Source organism: Erpetoichthys calabaricus, chromosome 8 (genome assembly GCF_900747795.2).
Source record: "Erpetoichthys calabaricus chromosome 8, fErpCal1.3, whole genome shotgun sequence".
In the NCBI taxonomy this organism is placed as follows: domain Eukaryota; kingdom Metazoa; phylum Chordata; class Cladistia; order Polypteriformes; family Polypteridae; genus Erpetoichthys; species Erpetoichthys calabaricus.
In genome coordinates, this window is record NC_041401.2 from 127,227,949 (window position 1) to 127,246,282 (window position 18,334).

Genomic DNA, 18,334 nt, shown 5'->3' on the forward strand with positions numbered 1-18,334 from the left:
TGTAGAAGAACTTGATTGGCACGCACAGAGCCCTGACCTCAACACCATCAAACACTTTTGGGATGAAATGGAACAGAAACTGACTGCCAGGCCTTCTCTTCCAACATCAGTGCCTGACCTCATAAATGCTGTACAGAATGAATGAGCACAAATTCCCAAAGAAACACTCTTGTGGAAAGCTTTCCATGAAGAGTGGAAGCTGTTATAGCTGCAAAGGGGAGACCAAATCCATTTGAATGCAATGTAACTAAAGTCACTTTGGTGTAATGGTCAGGCGTCCCAATACTTTTGTCCATGAAGTATATATTTTTCAGAGGTAGGAATTTAAATGTTGCAATTTTACAGTATCACAATGAAGGGGATATTATCCCTCCACTTTAAAAGTAAGGTCAATTGAATCACTGAGACTGTCACATATTTCTATATTGATTTTTTCGTTTTAAATATCGAATTTCTGAATGGACTCATTCAAAATGTACTTTTTGTGTAACATTATTTTCGTATTTGTTAATAATTGAATTCGCTATTACATTATCTTTGGTTCTTCAATTAAACAGTTTAGGAGATGCCTTTGTAAAGTACACATATTTGATATAATTTACAATTAAACTGTTTTTTGTATGTATCGTACCAGATAAGTAACCAGTGCGCAGCTTCCTTTCGTTATAAAAGTCATCTTAATTTCGGCGCTTCGTTGCTTAGCAACTGTAAAAGCCGTAAAGGTGAAAGTATGACAACGTAAAAACAAACAACGCGCGACACTTCCGGGATTTCGTCCTTACCAGATACTTTCCGGCTGTCTTGGTTGAGAAGAGCGTTTGCCAACAGGTCTCAGGGACAGTTGTGTGCGGATATCAATAATGCATAGAGTGGCAAGAGATATGGAGTCGGAGTGGAGAGAATACATGAAGTGATAAAGGAGAGTCCTGGGAGAGAAGTCTCGGCATATAGTCTGGATCCGGGAGTAATAAAGCACGAAGTGAGCAGAACACAAACATTAAAGCAGGATGTGAGTGCACGTGATATCATCTAAACAGACGCGATTCAGAGTACGGAAAAGACTTAAATAAAGAAGGATATGTATGCATGAAATACGTGAAGAAACGAGAAAAAGTTAAACCAGAAAGGGTCGGATTGAAAAATACAGTTCGGGATCCTCCAGTCTGTTAAGACTGTGTCCTCGATCGATATGAAAAATGCCTTCAGGCTCAGTCTTTGTACTTTTTCACATGTGTAGAAACGGGGTCAGGTGAGGCACCAGGCTGGACAAGTTGACGGCTTCAGGGAAATACGAGAAGGAAAAAAATGAAAAGGAACACGAGAGACAGCTTTGGAGCGGTGACACGGCGCCGAGTGCTTCATTAAACTTTTAAAATCCTTATATTTTTTTTTAAACAGTTTGATATTTCTTTACTCATATTTAATCTCGGTCTAAGAGGACACACTTTGAAATTATATTTTACATGATATTTATGTTTTCTTTTCTAAATGATAGTCACAAGCTTCTGATTCGCTTTGCAGTGCTTTTTTTACTTTTCGTCATTAGCACAGTGTCTCATTTACATTTGGAAAGGTTGACGTTGATCTTGGAGGAGGTCGCAGTTACTGGATGCTAAACAAATATTGGCCTGCCATTTTAATGAGCTAATGGGGAGTAATCAACACCTGTTCTGCGACGTAGATGGTTATCAATGAAAGTATGAGAAAGGAACTGAGTTTGGGAAACTGTATATACTCTGAAGAACATACCGAGAACGGCACAATTCGACAGGCCAGTGCAGTAAATGTTAACTTACTTCTGACTTGAGAAGAAAATGTGGCTTCAGCAAAGACTCAAAGGTTTACCAGGTTTGCTGTCTAGTAGCTGGGCTAGGCGGTTACTTGCTGGACTACTCCTGTTGTTAATCATGTACTGGTATCTAACTTCTGATAGTATCCTGCGTCTTTTAAGTAACACTTCAGTACCCCGAGGCGTAACAGGGGTATGCTTACAATCTGAGATGCAAAGATGGAAGGCCCTGGTGGACAGAGGTGATGGAATTATAATTGAACCACAAAGCATTGTATCTGGGCCAGCACTAGTTGGCAATGGCTATGTTATGGTAGACATTGAAACAAACAAGCTTTGGGTTTCTTCACAGACTGGTTCCATCCCAGCTCACCATACAGATTACCCTCCACTGGTTGCTCTGAAGCTGGATGGGGTACGGGCAGAAGCACGGACTTCATTGCTTTGGTTTCATAAAGGATCAGTGCTGTCTGTACAATGCTTACTCCCTGGTCAATCCCAAGCAGCACGGAACTGTGTTACTCTCAGAGAAGAGTATCTTGCTCATCGCAGTCGTCCCCATTTATACATCCAGAGGATATACATCTCAAATCCAACTGAAAAAGTTGTCATCTTTGATGTGTCTTCACTTTCACCTTCCTTTGGGGGCAAATTTTCTTCCAGCATAGAAAAAATAGAAGACAAAGAGTTTATTTTATCGTCAGGTAGGGTAGTAACGGAGAAGAACCAGGTTATGTTGGTAATTATCATCTCAAAGAAGATTGGCAACAAGCTGCAGGTTGCTGCTAAGTCTGAGTTTGCAGAAAATGTGTTATCGGTTGTCTTCACTTCTGAACCTATCGACTCCTCCTCAAAGGTAGAAGAGGTGTTTAGCAGACTGAGGGACAGCGCCAAAAGAGAGATGGCAGAGCTGTTGAGAATGAGCATGGAAGATCTATACCAGGAACACCAACAGGCCTGGAATAATCTTTTCCTATCTGGTGAGAGTCACACAGAGTGATTATGGTTTCATTTGGTTTAAACACTGGTCAAATAGGCATTAATGTGAAATATGCATGAAGCTGGACGTATTGCCTAAATATAAGTGTAGTGCAGACTTTTCTTCTGATTAAAATACTAGTTTATGTTTGAATAATGCATTTAGCAGTTGAGGGAGTCTCAACAGTTTTTTTCATGCTATTTACATTCTCTAAAGTGAATCAGAGTTAGTTGTTCTGTTTCTATATTTTACACACAACAAGTTTGTACAAAAAGTAACAACTATAAAACTTGACAAATTGCCACTTTAAGTCTGTTGGCATAATGGCCTATTTTAATAATGTTTCTTACTTGGATATAATTGATGTGTTAGAATCATAACTTGATATGCTATTTTGAAACTAGTTTTAGTTTTGAAAAAATATGGGTTTGTAAATCTAATGAAAACAATTCATTTTCTCTTAATTCCTTTGATGACTATTGGATGCTCAACAAAAATGTCATTGCCAGATAATGTAAATAAGTCTTTGTTTACAAATACATTCTTTATGCACTCTTGATGTGCTAAATTTTAAAAATGTGAATGTATTATTGATTGTTGATTTTAACAAATCAGTAACCATTTCGGTCCCTAGTTCTTACTCATATCACTTCATCTGCTTCTGCTTTTAAAATGCAGGTGTGAACTGGTATATCTAGATCTCTTAAGTCACCTTGTGTAAAGGCATCTCCAACATAAACAAGAAAAACAATGTCAAATGAAGGAAATTCATTTAGTTTCACTCTACAGTGGAAACTCCTGTTACACCACCTACCTTAATTGCTTTTCCTTTTTTTGGAGGCCTGAAACTTTTTTTTTCTCATTACAAATCAATATACTGTACTTCAGCAGGGAGATTTGTTAAAAATGTAGTTCTTTGATAGAGATAATTTCAATGCTTATAATTTTAACCTTATTTAATGTACTGTTTCTCAGAAATGTGATTTTCTTTTCTTTTTATAGGCATAGAAATGAGAAAGATTACAGATTTTCACACACCTTCTGGTGTCACAGTAAACAAGACCCTTTATTATGTGCTGTCCTCATCTCCTGCACCACTTCTGGAAAAGAATCTGAGTCCTGAAGATAATGAAAGGCTTGAGTCCAGTTTGAACTATGCTGACCACTGCTTCAGTGGGCATGCCACTATGCATGCTGAGAACCTGTGGCCTGAACAACTGCATAGTGCTGCCCACATTCTTCAGCTTGTCACCCTCTGGAACCTCACATTACAAAAGCGTGGTTGTAAGGCGCTAGTAACAGCTGGAGCCCAGGGGGTAATGCAGGGAATGGTCCTGAGCTTTGGAGGGCTACAGTTTACAGAGAACCATCTACAGTTTCAGGCAGACCCTGATGTGTTGCACAATAGCTACTCATTACATGGTATCCACTACAACAAGGACTTGATAAACCTTGCTGTACTCCTGGATGCCGAGGGAAAGCCCTTTCTGCACGTACTTGTCAAGTCTCAGGACACGCCAGTAAAGCTTTATGCATGTGAGGCAGGCTGCACTAATGAACCAGTGGAGCTTACATCTGAGATCAAAGGCCACACATTCCCAGTTTTGGTGACTCAGCCTATCACCCCTCTGCTCTACATTTCAACAGACTTGACCCACCTACAGGATTTGAGACATACTTTACACTTGAAGGCCATACTTGCTCACGAAGAGCACATGGCAAAGCAGTATCCTGGATTACCATTTTTGTTTTGGTTCAGTGTGGCATCTCTCATAACTTTGTTCCACCTGTTTCTCTTCAAACTAATCTACAATGAGTACTGTGGACCTGGCGCTAAACCACTCTTCCGAAGCAAGGTATAGACACTTCCTGTTACCTGCTGTCACTGATGTGTGCAAATTTCCCTCTCCTTGCAACTCATTCTTTTGCATTTTTTTTAATTTGACTATATATTTTTTATTTATACTTTAATACTCCTAATGGAATGGATTCCAGTTTTGATAAGGCTTGCTTGGCTTGCGGTGATCTTTTTGGGCTTTCTAATAACAAATAAGGAGTTTTCTTTTTCTTTCAGCTTTCCTTTCATTCTGTACCAAAAATCAACTTGAAAAAATGGTGCTTAATTAAAAATACAATTGTTTTAGAAATTATTAAAAAAAACCATTGTGCAGAACATTTGTTAACATGTACTTGGTTACTTTATAAAAGAACTCTAGTTACAATATGTCTAATTTAAGATTGTAGTTTTTCCAAGTCTCATTTATTTGGTTTCATTTTGATATTTAATTCAGCATTTGTTCACTAAGAACATTTATATCTTAACATGCCACATGTCTGTAGCTAGGCTTGTGGAGGGGAGTCTGCATTTTTTGCTTGGGCACAATCTGAGCACAATCTCTGGGGCTGTTTTTTGCTATTTTTTAACTTTTAATTGAGGATTTTTACTTTACTACAGTTTCGGGGTTTGCAAAGCCTACATTCGGCTTCTTGTTCATCTAATAAAGTAATTTTGAAGAACACTGACAACTGGTTCCTTTTTAGTGGAAAATACTTGTACAAAGCAGATGTTTCTCACAGGAGATACATTTAGCAATAAATATTTTGTTTAGAAGAATGCTGGTAGTTTTAGTCTCTGCTTCGTTGTCCCACTTTTTTGTTCCAAGGTTATTTTTGAGTCAATATTTAATCGATTAAAATGTATAATTAGCAAAATTCAGATGGGACATCATTCAGAAATTAGATCCAGCTTTTAGGGTTAACTGATTAAAAATAACTATCTAAATACACATTATATTTTTGTCATCTAAAATATAAACATTTAAACATTTCTATTAGAGTCTGTATTTTATTGTTTATTGGAATTGACCTCAGGTTGTACACATTAGATTAAATAGGGATACACTGTATTTCTTCACCTCTTCCCCAAATTCCTAACTCTTACTGGCTAGGAGAACCTTGAAAACCTTCACTGTGAAACATAAGAAGGGCATTCGTTAGTAGTAATGGCACCTAAACTGTCTTTTCTCACCAGTCCCTCTGACTTTCTGCTTGCCAGTCTTCCAGCATTCTTCCTGATCCTACCTCTGTTAGTTGAAATAGAAGCATTTCTAAATGATTATTCATTTTTATGTAACTCGATGCAATTAACGACAACACAAAATGTATAATCTTGTCAGTGGTTTACTTCTGTTGTTTAATATACCGGTAGCTCTTAGTGACAGTACTTCAAAAAGAACTTGGTTACTGCAAGTTTTTAATGGCTGTTTTATCGGTTATAGATTGAAGTACTTTATGTTCTTAATTAAGATTTGCAGTAAGTCCTGCCCATCTTTATCTTTGTGAATTTGCCTTAAATCAAGCATGATTATATTTTAGTTACCAAAATTTGTTTTCCCTTTATTATTTTTATAACTCATGAAGACTGTTTTACACCTCAGAAACCATTATTCACAAAAATATAACTAACCACTTCTTTATACTGATTGACCTGTATAAACTAACTAAAAAATAAACAAAAAAATGGGAAAAAAAGAGAAACACTACAAAATAGTTCAAGTTCATATTTATTGTCATGGGGCAGCTAATCTGGTTTCCTTTTTAATAATTTACCACCCACTGGCCCTAAGCCATAATTGCATTAAAAAAAACAAGAACTTAAGTCTGAAATTGACACATACAATAGATTCAATATTGGGTATTCTTTTTGTTAGTAATTTTTTTAAATATATCGTGCATTGTTTATAGTTTTTATCTAGTTGCCTGTTAAGCACTTGCAGTAAATCTACTTTAATGCATATTTGTCTATTAATTTAAATATTAGCTGGTCGCAATTTTGTTTGTTTTCATACCGATGCATTAATTACAAACAAAAGGTGTTGTGCAGTGTTGCATACTTATTTCAAATATCTTCAGCTTCACTCTGCAGTATGTAACTTAATTTGTCATGGATAGTGATTTCAAAAAAATGTAGGAATAATTCACAAAAAAATGGTAATGTTTACTTATACTGACACTTAAGCCTTGCTACCTGCAGTATTTTGAACATAATGTGTTGATTAGGTTGTAATGTTGTTGACAAAGCACTTCTTACTGCTGGGAAATTAAGTCCCATCCTCTACACTGTTTGCACTTATAGTGTTAGAAGTTATTACTTTATTATAATTAGTTAGTCCTTTATTTTCAGAATTATTTAGATAATTATTGGAACTACTAGCTGTGTTACCTGGCTTCGCCTGGGAGCTCTAAAATTAGATCTGCCTCATCATAAAATGGATTTGAATAAAAGTCTACCAATAGGAAACAGTTTTTTTATTTAGAAATTAGAAGTTAAGTATGTGTACTAACTCAAAGACAACATCCCCAGTTGTTTTTTTCTCCTCTCTACGGTCTTCTGAACTAAAAAAGCAACTCGGCATGAGTTATAAAAATAAATCCTGCTTGGCTATAGCAGATATTTTGCTTTTTCCTATGAAGTGGGCAAAAAATATGCTGCAAACATTCTTAAAGATGAATGTTAAAAGGTATTGCACGTTTGCAATGTACGATGTGCATGCAGAGGGATAATAGCATTGGCTTTTAAAAAAAATGTAAGGCACTTCCTTGATATATAGTGTAATCTGTTAATGTCAGATTTATTATGATGTGCACACAGTACAATTCAATTCCTATTGAAGTGACCCTCCATGTGGACAGGGGAGAAAGGAAGACATTGTGGAAATAAAAAAAAAATGAAAGGCACATTCATATTTATGGGTACAATAAAGATTAAAGAAACAGAATAGTGTCTTTAAGCAATGTTACGGCAAGAAAAGAAATAAGCTATAACTGTTTACATCCCTGACTGCCACTTTTCCATTGTTATGGCCATGGAGAACATCCTGACTGCTACTCTGGCATTTTATTCGACTCTGAAACATACTGTTTCGCTATCGTGTTTCAGTCCAGTTCGTTGCTCATTGACCCTTCCAACTCGCAAATCTTACTCCATTTCCCATTTTTGACACTAGTCTCTTTGCATAGAGAGCTGTATGCGGTCCTCTCCTATGAATGCCATTGGTTGTGGGAGCCTGATGAGCTCAGCCCTCAGTTTCTTTCAGTAGATTTAATTTGTATAGGCTGAAGTCTGCTGGCTAGTGCCAAAAACAAATGCTGACTCAGCTACTTAAAGTTATTGATGTGCCACTTCACAGCTGAGAGACTACACTTATTGCCTGCAAGCAGTGCTTGAAATGGTACTGACAGTACTCTGTTTAGTCAGTGTCTTGTTTCTCCTTTAGATTTGTTGCTTTTCCCCTTGTAATTTGGAGTACATGTACTGCATCTCAGTACTGTATATGGTATCGATGGGGGGCTCCCCTTAAAGCATAAAGAGCCGTTGATATTGGCCCATTTCAAGCAATACAGTGGCTCTTTCCATTCAAACTTTGCTTATGATGCTTTGACCAGGCTGCCTACCCTCATCCACAGGGCACTACTACTAAACAAACTAAGCACAGGAGTCTCACACTGTTCCTGCTGTACATATGAGTACCTGACAGCTTTCTTGTGAGGTGTGCAAAGTTTAAAAAAAATAAATGGTAATGACCGCAGTTTGGTGCTTTAAGGAAATTTTGGCAAATGTTTGGCTCTAATCAATGATGTTTATTTTCAATGATGTGTCCAACCAGTCAGCAATGGATGATATCGACCACTGGCTCAGCCCTAATCAGAAGTACTATAAAATGAAGTACTTTTCTGTATTTAAATGATTGATTTACTAGAGTTACTTACTCTTGGAAAATCTTGCATAAAGTTGCACATGAGTAAAACACTTCTGCTGTAAATCAATTCCTGCGTTTCCAACTGACCTTGACTTGTTGATGGTCATCACAAAACAGAATTTTGCAGGAAACTATTCTTTTTGAATTGAAACTGGTCATCATTAGCAATAATGTGAATTTTGATTGTATATTGTTATCATTAGATGTTTACAATTTTCTTTTGTTTCCATTGTTTACTCAAACATTTCTTTTTGTTTTTTGTCAGGTTTATGTTTAAGCATGTTTTTTGCTATAACCGTAGCCAGACAATACTCAATGTCCTAACAGTAAATATTATTTTACTTTTACTTATTAGGAGCAGAAAGGGCATTTATAGGCTGCACATTACATGGCCTATGCCAGTGTTTTCCAGCCTCGGTCCTGTGGGCCCCCTGTGACTACAGGTTTTTGTTCCAACCAGATTCCTAATCAGTGACAACACTGATAGCACTGATCTCATTTAATTAGCTGTTATTATTGTTCTTTTTTTCTACATTCAGAAAAGCACAGCAGCATGATTTTTACATGTATAAGACATTTAGAAATATTTCTGCTTTTGCTATAGATTTAAATGCTTAACTCTCTTTTGTTAATTAGATAGATAGTTTCATTATATTTTTGCCCTTTCTCTGTGCAGTTTTTCCCTTCATTGTATCTTATTAATGACAATTAAAAATGAGCAGAGCAGACACACTGGCAAACAACACTGAATACTCAAAGGCTGCAAGTACTTTAGCATCAGATTCACTAATTAGTAAATAATGGATTAATTAAACAATTAGAATGCCTAGAAAAGTAGAATGAAAATATTGTTAAAAAGAAAAAAAATACATTTTTCCTATATAACTGCTTTGTACATTTTAATATATACCAGTGTGTGTGTGTGTGTGTGTGTGTCTATATACAGTAATCCCTCCTCCATCGCGGGGGTTGCGTTCCAGAGCCACCCGCGAAATAAGAAAATCCGCGAAGTAGAAACCATATGTTTATATGGATATTTTTATATTGTCATGCTTGGGTCACAGATTTGCGCAGAAACACAGGAGGTTGTAGAGAGACAGGAACGTTATTCAAACACTGCAAACAAACATTTGTCTCTTTGTCAAAAGTTTAAACTGTGCTCCATGACAAGACAGAGATGACAGTTCTGTCTCACAATTAAAAGAATGCAAACATATCTTCCTCTTCAAAGGAGTGCGTGTCAGGAGCACAGGCTGTCAGAAACAGAGAGCAAAGCAAACAAATCAATAGGGCTGTTTGGCTTTTAAGTATGCGAAGCACTGCCGCTACAAAGCTGTTGAAGGCGGCAGCTCACACCCCCTCCGTCAGGAGCAGGGTGAGAGAGAGAGAGAGAGAGACAGAGAAAAACAAAACAGTGAAAAATCAATACGTGCCCTTTGAGCTTTTAAGTATGTGAAGCACCGTGCAGCATGTCGCTTCACGAAGCAGCTACACACAGAAGGTAGCAACGTGAAGATAATCTTTCAGCATTTTTAGACGAGCGTCCGTATCGTCTAGGTGTGCGAACAGCCCCCCTGCTCACACCCCCTACGTCAGGATCAGAGAAAGTCAGCGCAAGAGACACAGAGAAAAGTAAGTTGGGTAGCTTCTCAGCCATCTGCCAATAGCGTCCCTTGTATGAAATCAACTGGGCAAACCAACTGAGGAAGCATGTACCAGAAATTAAAAGACCCATTGTCCTCAGAAATCCGCGAACCAGCAAAAAATCCGCGATATATATTTAAATATGCTTACATATAAAATCCGCGATAGAGTGAAGCCGCGAAAGGTGAAGCGCGATATAGCGAGGGATCACTGTATATATATATATATATATATATATATATATATATATTTTTACCAAAGTTAGTTTTCTAATTTCTATATTGTTCCCAAAACACAGAACTTGGGAAATAACACATCACTTAATTAGCTCAGGAGTCCAATTAAAAACAGAAGTCGGTTGGAACAAAAACCTGCAGCCACAGGGGGGGCCACAGGACCGAGGTTGGGAAACACTAGCCTATGCAATAAATTGAATGTTTTAAGCATTGTACAGAAATAAACCAGGTGAAACATTGTCAACTACGTACAGCATTGGCCATGGAAAGCATCTCCATTGGCAGTGTTTTTGATCTGGAAGAGATTGCATCAGAACTACATATTAAAGGGACATCACTGATTCAGTAATGTTATAAAGGTGGAATGTCTGCCAATAAAAAAACAAAAATCACAAACTCACTCAAAAGCACTATCCTGATCTGTTTCTATTACATTCTGTACAACAACATCTCCATCAGCAATGGAAAAAATTGTGCTTCATTTTCTGTTCAATTGTAGCTTGCTTCCATTTGTTAATTTACTGTTTTTAATTTCCTTTTTGCTTCTCTGACTTCAAAAAGTGTTTTAATGCTGACTGTTGATTTGATGGGTATCAAATAAGCTACTGCATGAGAAAGTGGGTTGCAACACCAATCGTGAGGAGTAAGAAGAAGCCTACAGAGTAGGGAGTACCCAAGGTTATTTAGTTCAACTTCAAGGACAGCACTGTTTCTCTTTCTCTTCTTCCCACCTACTCTCACACCAGCAGCTGCACCTGGCACTCTCTATAGCAGTCTTGCTAACCATGTATTCTTTGAGCTTCACCGAACTTTCCTGCTCTAAATTTGCTTCTGCAAGCAGCCTTCATTTGCATAAACCAGCATACCCTCATTTCTTTGTATGATAGATTGTCCAACATGAGGTGAAGAGTGGATTCATTTTGTTAGTGTCCCGTTTGTTACAGAATTACTACTGCCAAATATCGACAAAAAAACACAGACCAGCTAAATTTCCTTTTCCTGTAACGTCACCAAATTTCAGTTAAATTGGTCAGAGATTTTGGGGTACTTAGTTTTTCTATTAAGGGAGGAGGTTACCCCTAAATATTGATATATTGAAATGTTCTTTTCATAGCTGATATTTATTGAGGCAGATGTACAATCCTGTCGACCTTAAACTTTAACTTAATTGGAAATAGTTTTTTTTTTTTTGTTGATATGTGAATGAGTGAGTTAGTCAGTCAACTTTGCATTATATACAGTGCCCTCCATAATGTTTAGGACAAAGACACGTTTTTCCTTGAGTTACCTCTTTGTTCCACAATTTAAAATTACAAATCACACAATTTAGATGTGATTAACATGCACATTTCAGACTTTCATTTAATAGAACTTGAATACACCTCAGTCACACCTTGTACAATTGAGAACCCTTTTTATTCATGGTCCCTCCATTTCAGGGTACCAAAATGGTTGGGACAATTGGCATTACAGGTGTTTTTGGGCACTCAGGTAAGTTTCATTGCTTCATTAGTGCAAGCGTAGGATACCTCAGGTTGTTTCTATCTATAGACTACCTTTGGAGTCGGTAGTTGCCATTGTTCACCATGAGGACAAGAGTTGTGCTAATGAAAGTCAAAGAAGTTATTACGAGACTGAAAAACAAGAGACACTTTGTTAATTGGGATTTTTTTTCACCAACCTTGGAAAGAATGGAATTTTATTAGCCTTGGCTGTAAAGTTCCTAGTGTTTACTGAAGCGTACTGAACCAGACAGACTAATACATTTTCTTAACCCACTCAGTACAGTAAAGACTCAGGAAAGTCTTAGCATTATGCAGGCAGCACCAGATGAAAGACAATAAATCAACCCATGAGGCCAATTTACATAAGGAACCATTGCACCTATAGTGCATCTTTAGGTTGTGGGAAGAAACCAAAGAACTAAGGAAAAACATATTCAAGGGACCATGTTGCTGCCAGGAAAAAGAACCACTGACTTGATATCCTAATACTCTTTCTTGTACTTGCTGCCCTTTGTATGCCACAGTTTTGTATGTGTGTGTGTGTGTGTGTGTATATATACCGAACCCCCTTACAACCTCCCCCTTCATCTCCACTCTTCACCAGCTACGTATATATTCCCTTTGATTCCTGTATGTCTGATCATTTTCCTCTGATGAAGACACCTGGCAGGTTGTCAAAAGCTTAGGAATAAAAAACTATTTTAAGATACGTGACTCATTTTTTTCCTTTGTGGATCTCCAGCTACAAATATGCAAACCGTATCACAGACCTTTGGTTCCACATATAATATGTATAGTTGTCAGCTGAGGCAAGGATAGGACTTGAAAGAAATTCTGGGGTGCCAGTTGGACTATCTTGTAAGGTAAAATAATTGAAAATAGCAGGCACCTGAGAGGACATTGTGTAAACAAAATAATCTTTTAGCTGATGGTTTCAAATCGATAGGCTGTCGAGAGTAGTCCAGTCACAGAGTAGGAGCTCCGTAACACAGGTCACATGTGCTAAATGAGACGCCACCTTTCAGGAGTGTCTTATTTTTATAGCTCCTGGACCCAAAGGGGTGGGGTCAGTTGCCCTTAGTGGGTGTCTTTTCTGAGTTATGGGTGATAAGAGAGATAAGAGAATTAGTGATCGCCCCTCCAGTGTCCCTGGGTGGTAGTGCTTACCGTAGATGAGCCTGGAAGGTAATCTTTGGACGTGCAATCTTGACAATACATATACTGTACAGTCTATAATTTTACTTTCAGTTCCTTTTGCATAGTTCAGTTCTCAAACATTAATTGTAATTCTTTATTTTTATGTTACTCCAATGTCATTCTTGTAATTTTAGCTCCTGTCACCAAGACCACATCCATTACCCCTCTATATACTGCATTAAAACATTTAAGCAACCCATCAGAGAAAGTTTATATGATTCTTTTTTATCAGTGTACATGAACTCAGAAATATGATTTCATGAAGTACCTAATGATCCACAACTGTAATTGCTGAGGCACTAGAATTTTTTTTTTTTTTGCTCAATCCTGATAACTACACATATATTCTGATCACCTTCCCACCCTTTATATTATTACTTCCATCAGTTGTATTAAATTTTAAACTTCAGATTGCCACCTCAGAACTTTCCAGTCCCTTGCAGAGCAATACACTCATTACTAACTATACAATTTGAAGGGCCCTTTTACACTACTTTTAAATAAAGCAACAAAATAATGTTTGGTAAAGTCTTAGTACTATCATTTTTCAGCTTTGAGAAGGAAGTATTTTTCCCAGAATTCATTTTATAAATCTTTGGACTTACGGTGCATGCCATATCATAAATTTGTTTTTGTTTTTCATAATTTGAAAAAAAAAGTACATCATACTATTCCCTTTGAAAGTCTTGCTTCTTTTCCCAAACTTATTCTCATCTTTCAGCTAATTTCTTATCCCCCAAAACCCCTGATATTCTTTGGCTAGCATTAGTTCTATAGTTTTGTTGCATGTTTTTCTTTTTTAATCTTTACATATTTTTCCTAAACAGTGTTTTAATTTGCACTGTAAAAAATACTACATAATTTTACATAATGTCTTACCAAATTAATATAATCCCAGAGCTCCTGTATGTACTGTAGCAAAGGCAAATTCAATGGCTTGTTATTTTGAGTCATACTGCATAATCAGGTCAAGAGGGATGAGGCTTAACCCCCATGTGACCAGTTCAAAGATGAGTTTTAGTTAATATGATTTTTTTAGTTTTACTATTTATTTTGAACCTTTGTGTTTTGCTCATGTAAATTACCTGGCAAAGATCAATTATAGAGCTCAGCCTGAAAGACGCCTACTTTTTTATTTTGAATGTTTTTGAGGTGATACAAAGAAGGAATAAGTGAAGCATTTGTGTTCTAATTTTTCTGTCTATTCTCTTTTGCTTCAGTGCACTTTGCAAATAGTCATATCTTTCTGAAACTAGATGCAGCGCTAAATTTGGACAAGTAGAAAAAAGTTAATTGAATAGAAACCTTGTGAATTGATATTTGGCTGAAGCTGTTATTCCTATTAACTTTTAACAGGGTGACCCCAGTGTCTGAGAGAGGTTGCAAGCCCATGGACTGCTGACTACTTAACAGAAGATGTTCAAGTGCTTAAAGAAATTGGATTTAAATGGATCTGTCTTTTGGGAGTGGGGATGAAAATTGTTTTATATGGAGTTATAAATATATGCTTTGGTATCTAGAAAATAATGAAAAGAAGCTATTAAAATGGAAAGAACATCACAATATGGAAGCTGTGACCTATGGTATGAGTTGTTAGACCACATTAATTTATTTCACATATTGTTTCTCGTAATGTACATAATTCTGGAGCATGTAAACCTGCTGTACACAAATAATTCTTCCATATGTACTGTAAATGCAAAGCAGTGATGTTAAATGATGGGATATGAAGCCAAGGCATGTGGTTTTAAGTTGAACTCTTTAGCATTTAAGCCACACTGCCCACGGCATTTTAGTGATTTTTGTGTGATTTGCTGCAGTCTAGCATTCAAAATAATAAAGCTTAAGGTATTTACAATTTCATATATGCAGACCCACATAATTTGTTGCTGCATTAATCACAAACATTTAATTAAAGTTTTCTTTAAAAATGTTTTGACCTTACTTACTGAAAGTTTGGCAGCCTGAATGTACCCCAAAATGATGTAGCTGGTGTTATAAAAGTTCTTTAGATGCATGGATTTGTAGTCTTTTCTAGTCCTAGTACATTTACTTTTATGTTTCAATGTTTAAATTGCCTATTACAAATTGGAGAGCACCTGAATTACACGTGAGAAATGTCTGTCTTTTTTAATGCTCTGTGAAGTATTTTAAAAGTTATTTTTCTAAATTACCGGTAATTAGGGTCTGACCCTTATTTTTTCAATCAGTACTTAGTAATGTGCACTATTGACATTTATACATTATGTGCAAAATCCCAGCAAACATCTATTGTTTTTTGATAAACACACACATTATACAATTTCCTATAAAACACAAGTCAAATTTAATATCAGAACACCAGTTACTGGATTTTTTATGCCTTTGTGCAAATAAATGAAAATAATAATTTAAATCACTTATTGTTAATTATATTTAACATTAATTTCATTATCGATGAATTACTAGAACTTGGTAATTGGTAAATGTGTGCCTTAGGATTATTTTGTGTAATATTTGCACTATAAAGTAATATGAATGTTGGTAGTAATAGGTGGTCTAATTAAGGATTCTGTAGTTAAGTTATGATTTTGAGTGTGCTCTTACAGTTGCAGTCTGAGATTTTTCCTAGTAGACTAATGTCAAAGCAGACTTTAAGGAGGTTTTAATTATTGTCACTTTGTGTGGAACTGTCAGGTAGAGTGTAGTATTTTGGCTACTTTGGCTGCTGGTACAGTATGAAGAAGTATGTATTATCTTTAATTGATAGTGTAGCAGTTGAGGTGTGTATCCACCTCTTGAACCCTCAGGTACCACTTCAAACACCAGGTGAAAGTACAAGACTCTTTTATTTTGCACTCACGTGCACAAAGCACCCTCCACTCCACACTACTCATATAATCAATAAACTCACAATACTACTCTCTCCTCCTCGCCCAGACACTTCGCCACCCTACCTCCCAGCTCAGCTCAGTGTACTGGGCTTTCCCAGAGTCTTTTATACACCCTGATCCGGAGGTGCTCCTGCCCAACAGTCCACAGTTCCTTATTCCTTCCGGGTCAGGGTAAACAGTCTTTATCTTCACTCCGGAAGCACGTCGTTTCTTCCTGTCCCGGGATTATGACGCACTTCCGGGTTATAGGGCATATAGGAGTCCACGGGCCTCCCGACAGCGACTCCCAGTGGTCCCCAGGGTATCCAGCAGGGCTGTGTACAAAAACTACATAGTCCATGAGGCCCTGCTGGAACTCGGGGCACGTCCATGCTGTTGGGGGAGCTCCTATCGGCGGCCTGGGGGTGAGGGCCGGAATAGGAAGCCAGCAATCCACCACAATACATAGTAACATTTTTAAAATATGTTTAAAAAGAAGTGATGCCTGAAAATGTGCATATACTGCACTGAAACCTGCAAGTTGTGCCTTGGAATTTAGAGAGAAGATGATCTCTCAGGAAAATATCTTTTAGGATTTTGTTTTTCTTTTTTTTGGGGTGATTGCTGTGTAGGGTATGTAATACAAGTGGTTTTTAACTGTCTAGTGTGTTATGGACTGCTGATTCTACATTGTTCCTGTATATAAAATACATATGAATTTATGCATTTGTCTTGGGTTGGGTGCAGTTATAGTTGTAAGAAAAAATAAGAATATCAATAGTGCCGCCTCTTCTCATTGGGCGCTGATGTGTTAAATGTTTGCATTACAATATAAAATTTAATACTACTGAAATCTAGTCATTGTAATTTCTTTTTCATCAGATACATTTCCAAAATGAGAATTTGTAAATAAGAGATAAATGAAGTGATACCTGTTATCAGTAAATTGGTACAAGATTGCATTACAACTGTAAATGACTTATGAAGTGAAATTGTATTTGTATAGTGTGGCTAATTCATTTTTCTTGAATGCTTCTCTTCAAAACCCACAATTAAAAATAATTCAGTCCTATGTCTTCTGTTATATATCATTTACAGCCCTAAAAATTATTACCAGTATATGTAAGACGTAATGAGAATGATAAAAACATCTGATGAAGTATCAGCTGAGGATGGTAGTCATTTTGATCCTTTTATCCTGGACAAAGATAATAAATAATGTAATGCTTGTTTATTACAGTTAAAATCCGGCCCAATCTCTTCTCATAACTTCCTTTAAATGTAGAGTAAGGTTTATCCCCTCACCCTACTGTCAGCTTGGCATATTTCTGTTGTTACTGTTAATGTTTCATTCAGTAGTTTGTTCCTGTCACCCGATCCTCTGTTTAATGTCATTCAAGTAACTAACTGTGTTCAATGGCAAGACTGTGATTATTTTAGAAGTTAAGCTGTACTTGATTGAATAAAAATGATTATGTCTCTCTGTGATCACACATCCAGTATTGCTATCACATATAATGACAATAATCAGTCTGTAAGAACTTCCCATTTTCTTTTCACAGTAATGGTTCCCTTACGACACCCTTTTTTAAATGTTGAGGATTACTTGAGATACACAAAAACAGATTTAGAATACAGTCACTTCCAAAAGGATTAATTTTACATAAATAAGAAACAGAGGCTGTTTCAAACTATAAACTTTCAAGTTTGAATAGGGCCATGCTGCTTAAGCTGGTAAACATTTACATATAATCATTTATATGTAAAAATTCCTTTTGCAAATACTTTTTATAAAGGCTTTTTTTGGAAAGATGAATGCAACTGCTGGTAGGTAAGGCAGTAACAAGCACGAGTCAAATACGTGCTAAAAGAAATCTCAGTCCAAGAGTTTGTTTTAAAACGTTTAGTGAAATTTCAAAGCAAACAATCCAGACAAGAATAAAAGAAAAGGTTGTTACACACGTAGAATAGAAAGCAAAAAAAAAAAAAGACAAAAAAATGTCTCTTCTCTAAATGTAGCCTTTTCTTGTGAAACTTACTAGAAGCTGTTTTACTTCACCTTCAGTACGTTCTAAATGTATCGCGCTGCACATTCAATTGAGCAAGTTGCGTTACATGCTATTGGGCACGTTAAGGCATGGTTTGAAACCGTGTGGCCTCCATGCCTTACTTACAACAAGGCAGGTCACTAACTGAGACTAATCTGTAGTCCAGAGGGACAAGAAATAGTTAGAATATACCAATTCAATTCAGCTTGTGGGGGTTATAAGAATCTTCCATAGACTGCACTAATATGTAGGCAAACATTTAACATAACTAAGCAAACACTTCTACCTACTTGACATAACCTAAATAACTAGCAAATGGCTCGTA

The 18,334-nt window shown here is 36.7% G+C and overlaps 1 protein-coding gene across 1 annotated transcript; it reads left to right on the forward strand.

Annotated features, from left to right (window-relative positions):
* The first annotated feature begins 766 nt into the window (after positions 1–766).
* On the forward strand, positions 767–17,033 carry kiaa2013 (KIAA2013 ortholog). The gene is made up of 3 exons (XM_028807463.2): positions 767–2,769; positions 3,771–4,624; positions 14,466–17,033. Exons 1-3 carry the CDS (start codon positions 1,815–1,817, stop codon positions 14,481–14,483), a joined length of 1,827 nt encoding a protein of 608 aa, XP_028663296.1. The 5' UTR covers positions 767–1,814; the 3' UTR covers positions 14,484–17,033.
* Positions 17,034–18,334: the final 1,301 nt, after the last annotated feature.

Bases quoted from the DNA above. Each gene is read 5' to 3' on its own strand.
- kiaa2013 (XM_028807463.2), top strand. From the start codon at position 1,815: ATGTGGCTTCAGCAAAGACTCAAAGGTTTACCAGGTTTGCTGTCTAGT. The intron at 2,770-3,770 runs GTGAGAGTCACA...TTCTTTTTATAG, and splicing joins GAATAATCTTTTCCTATCTG to GCATAGAAATGAGAAAGATT.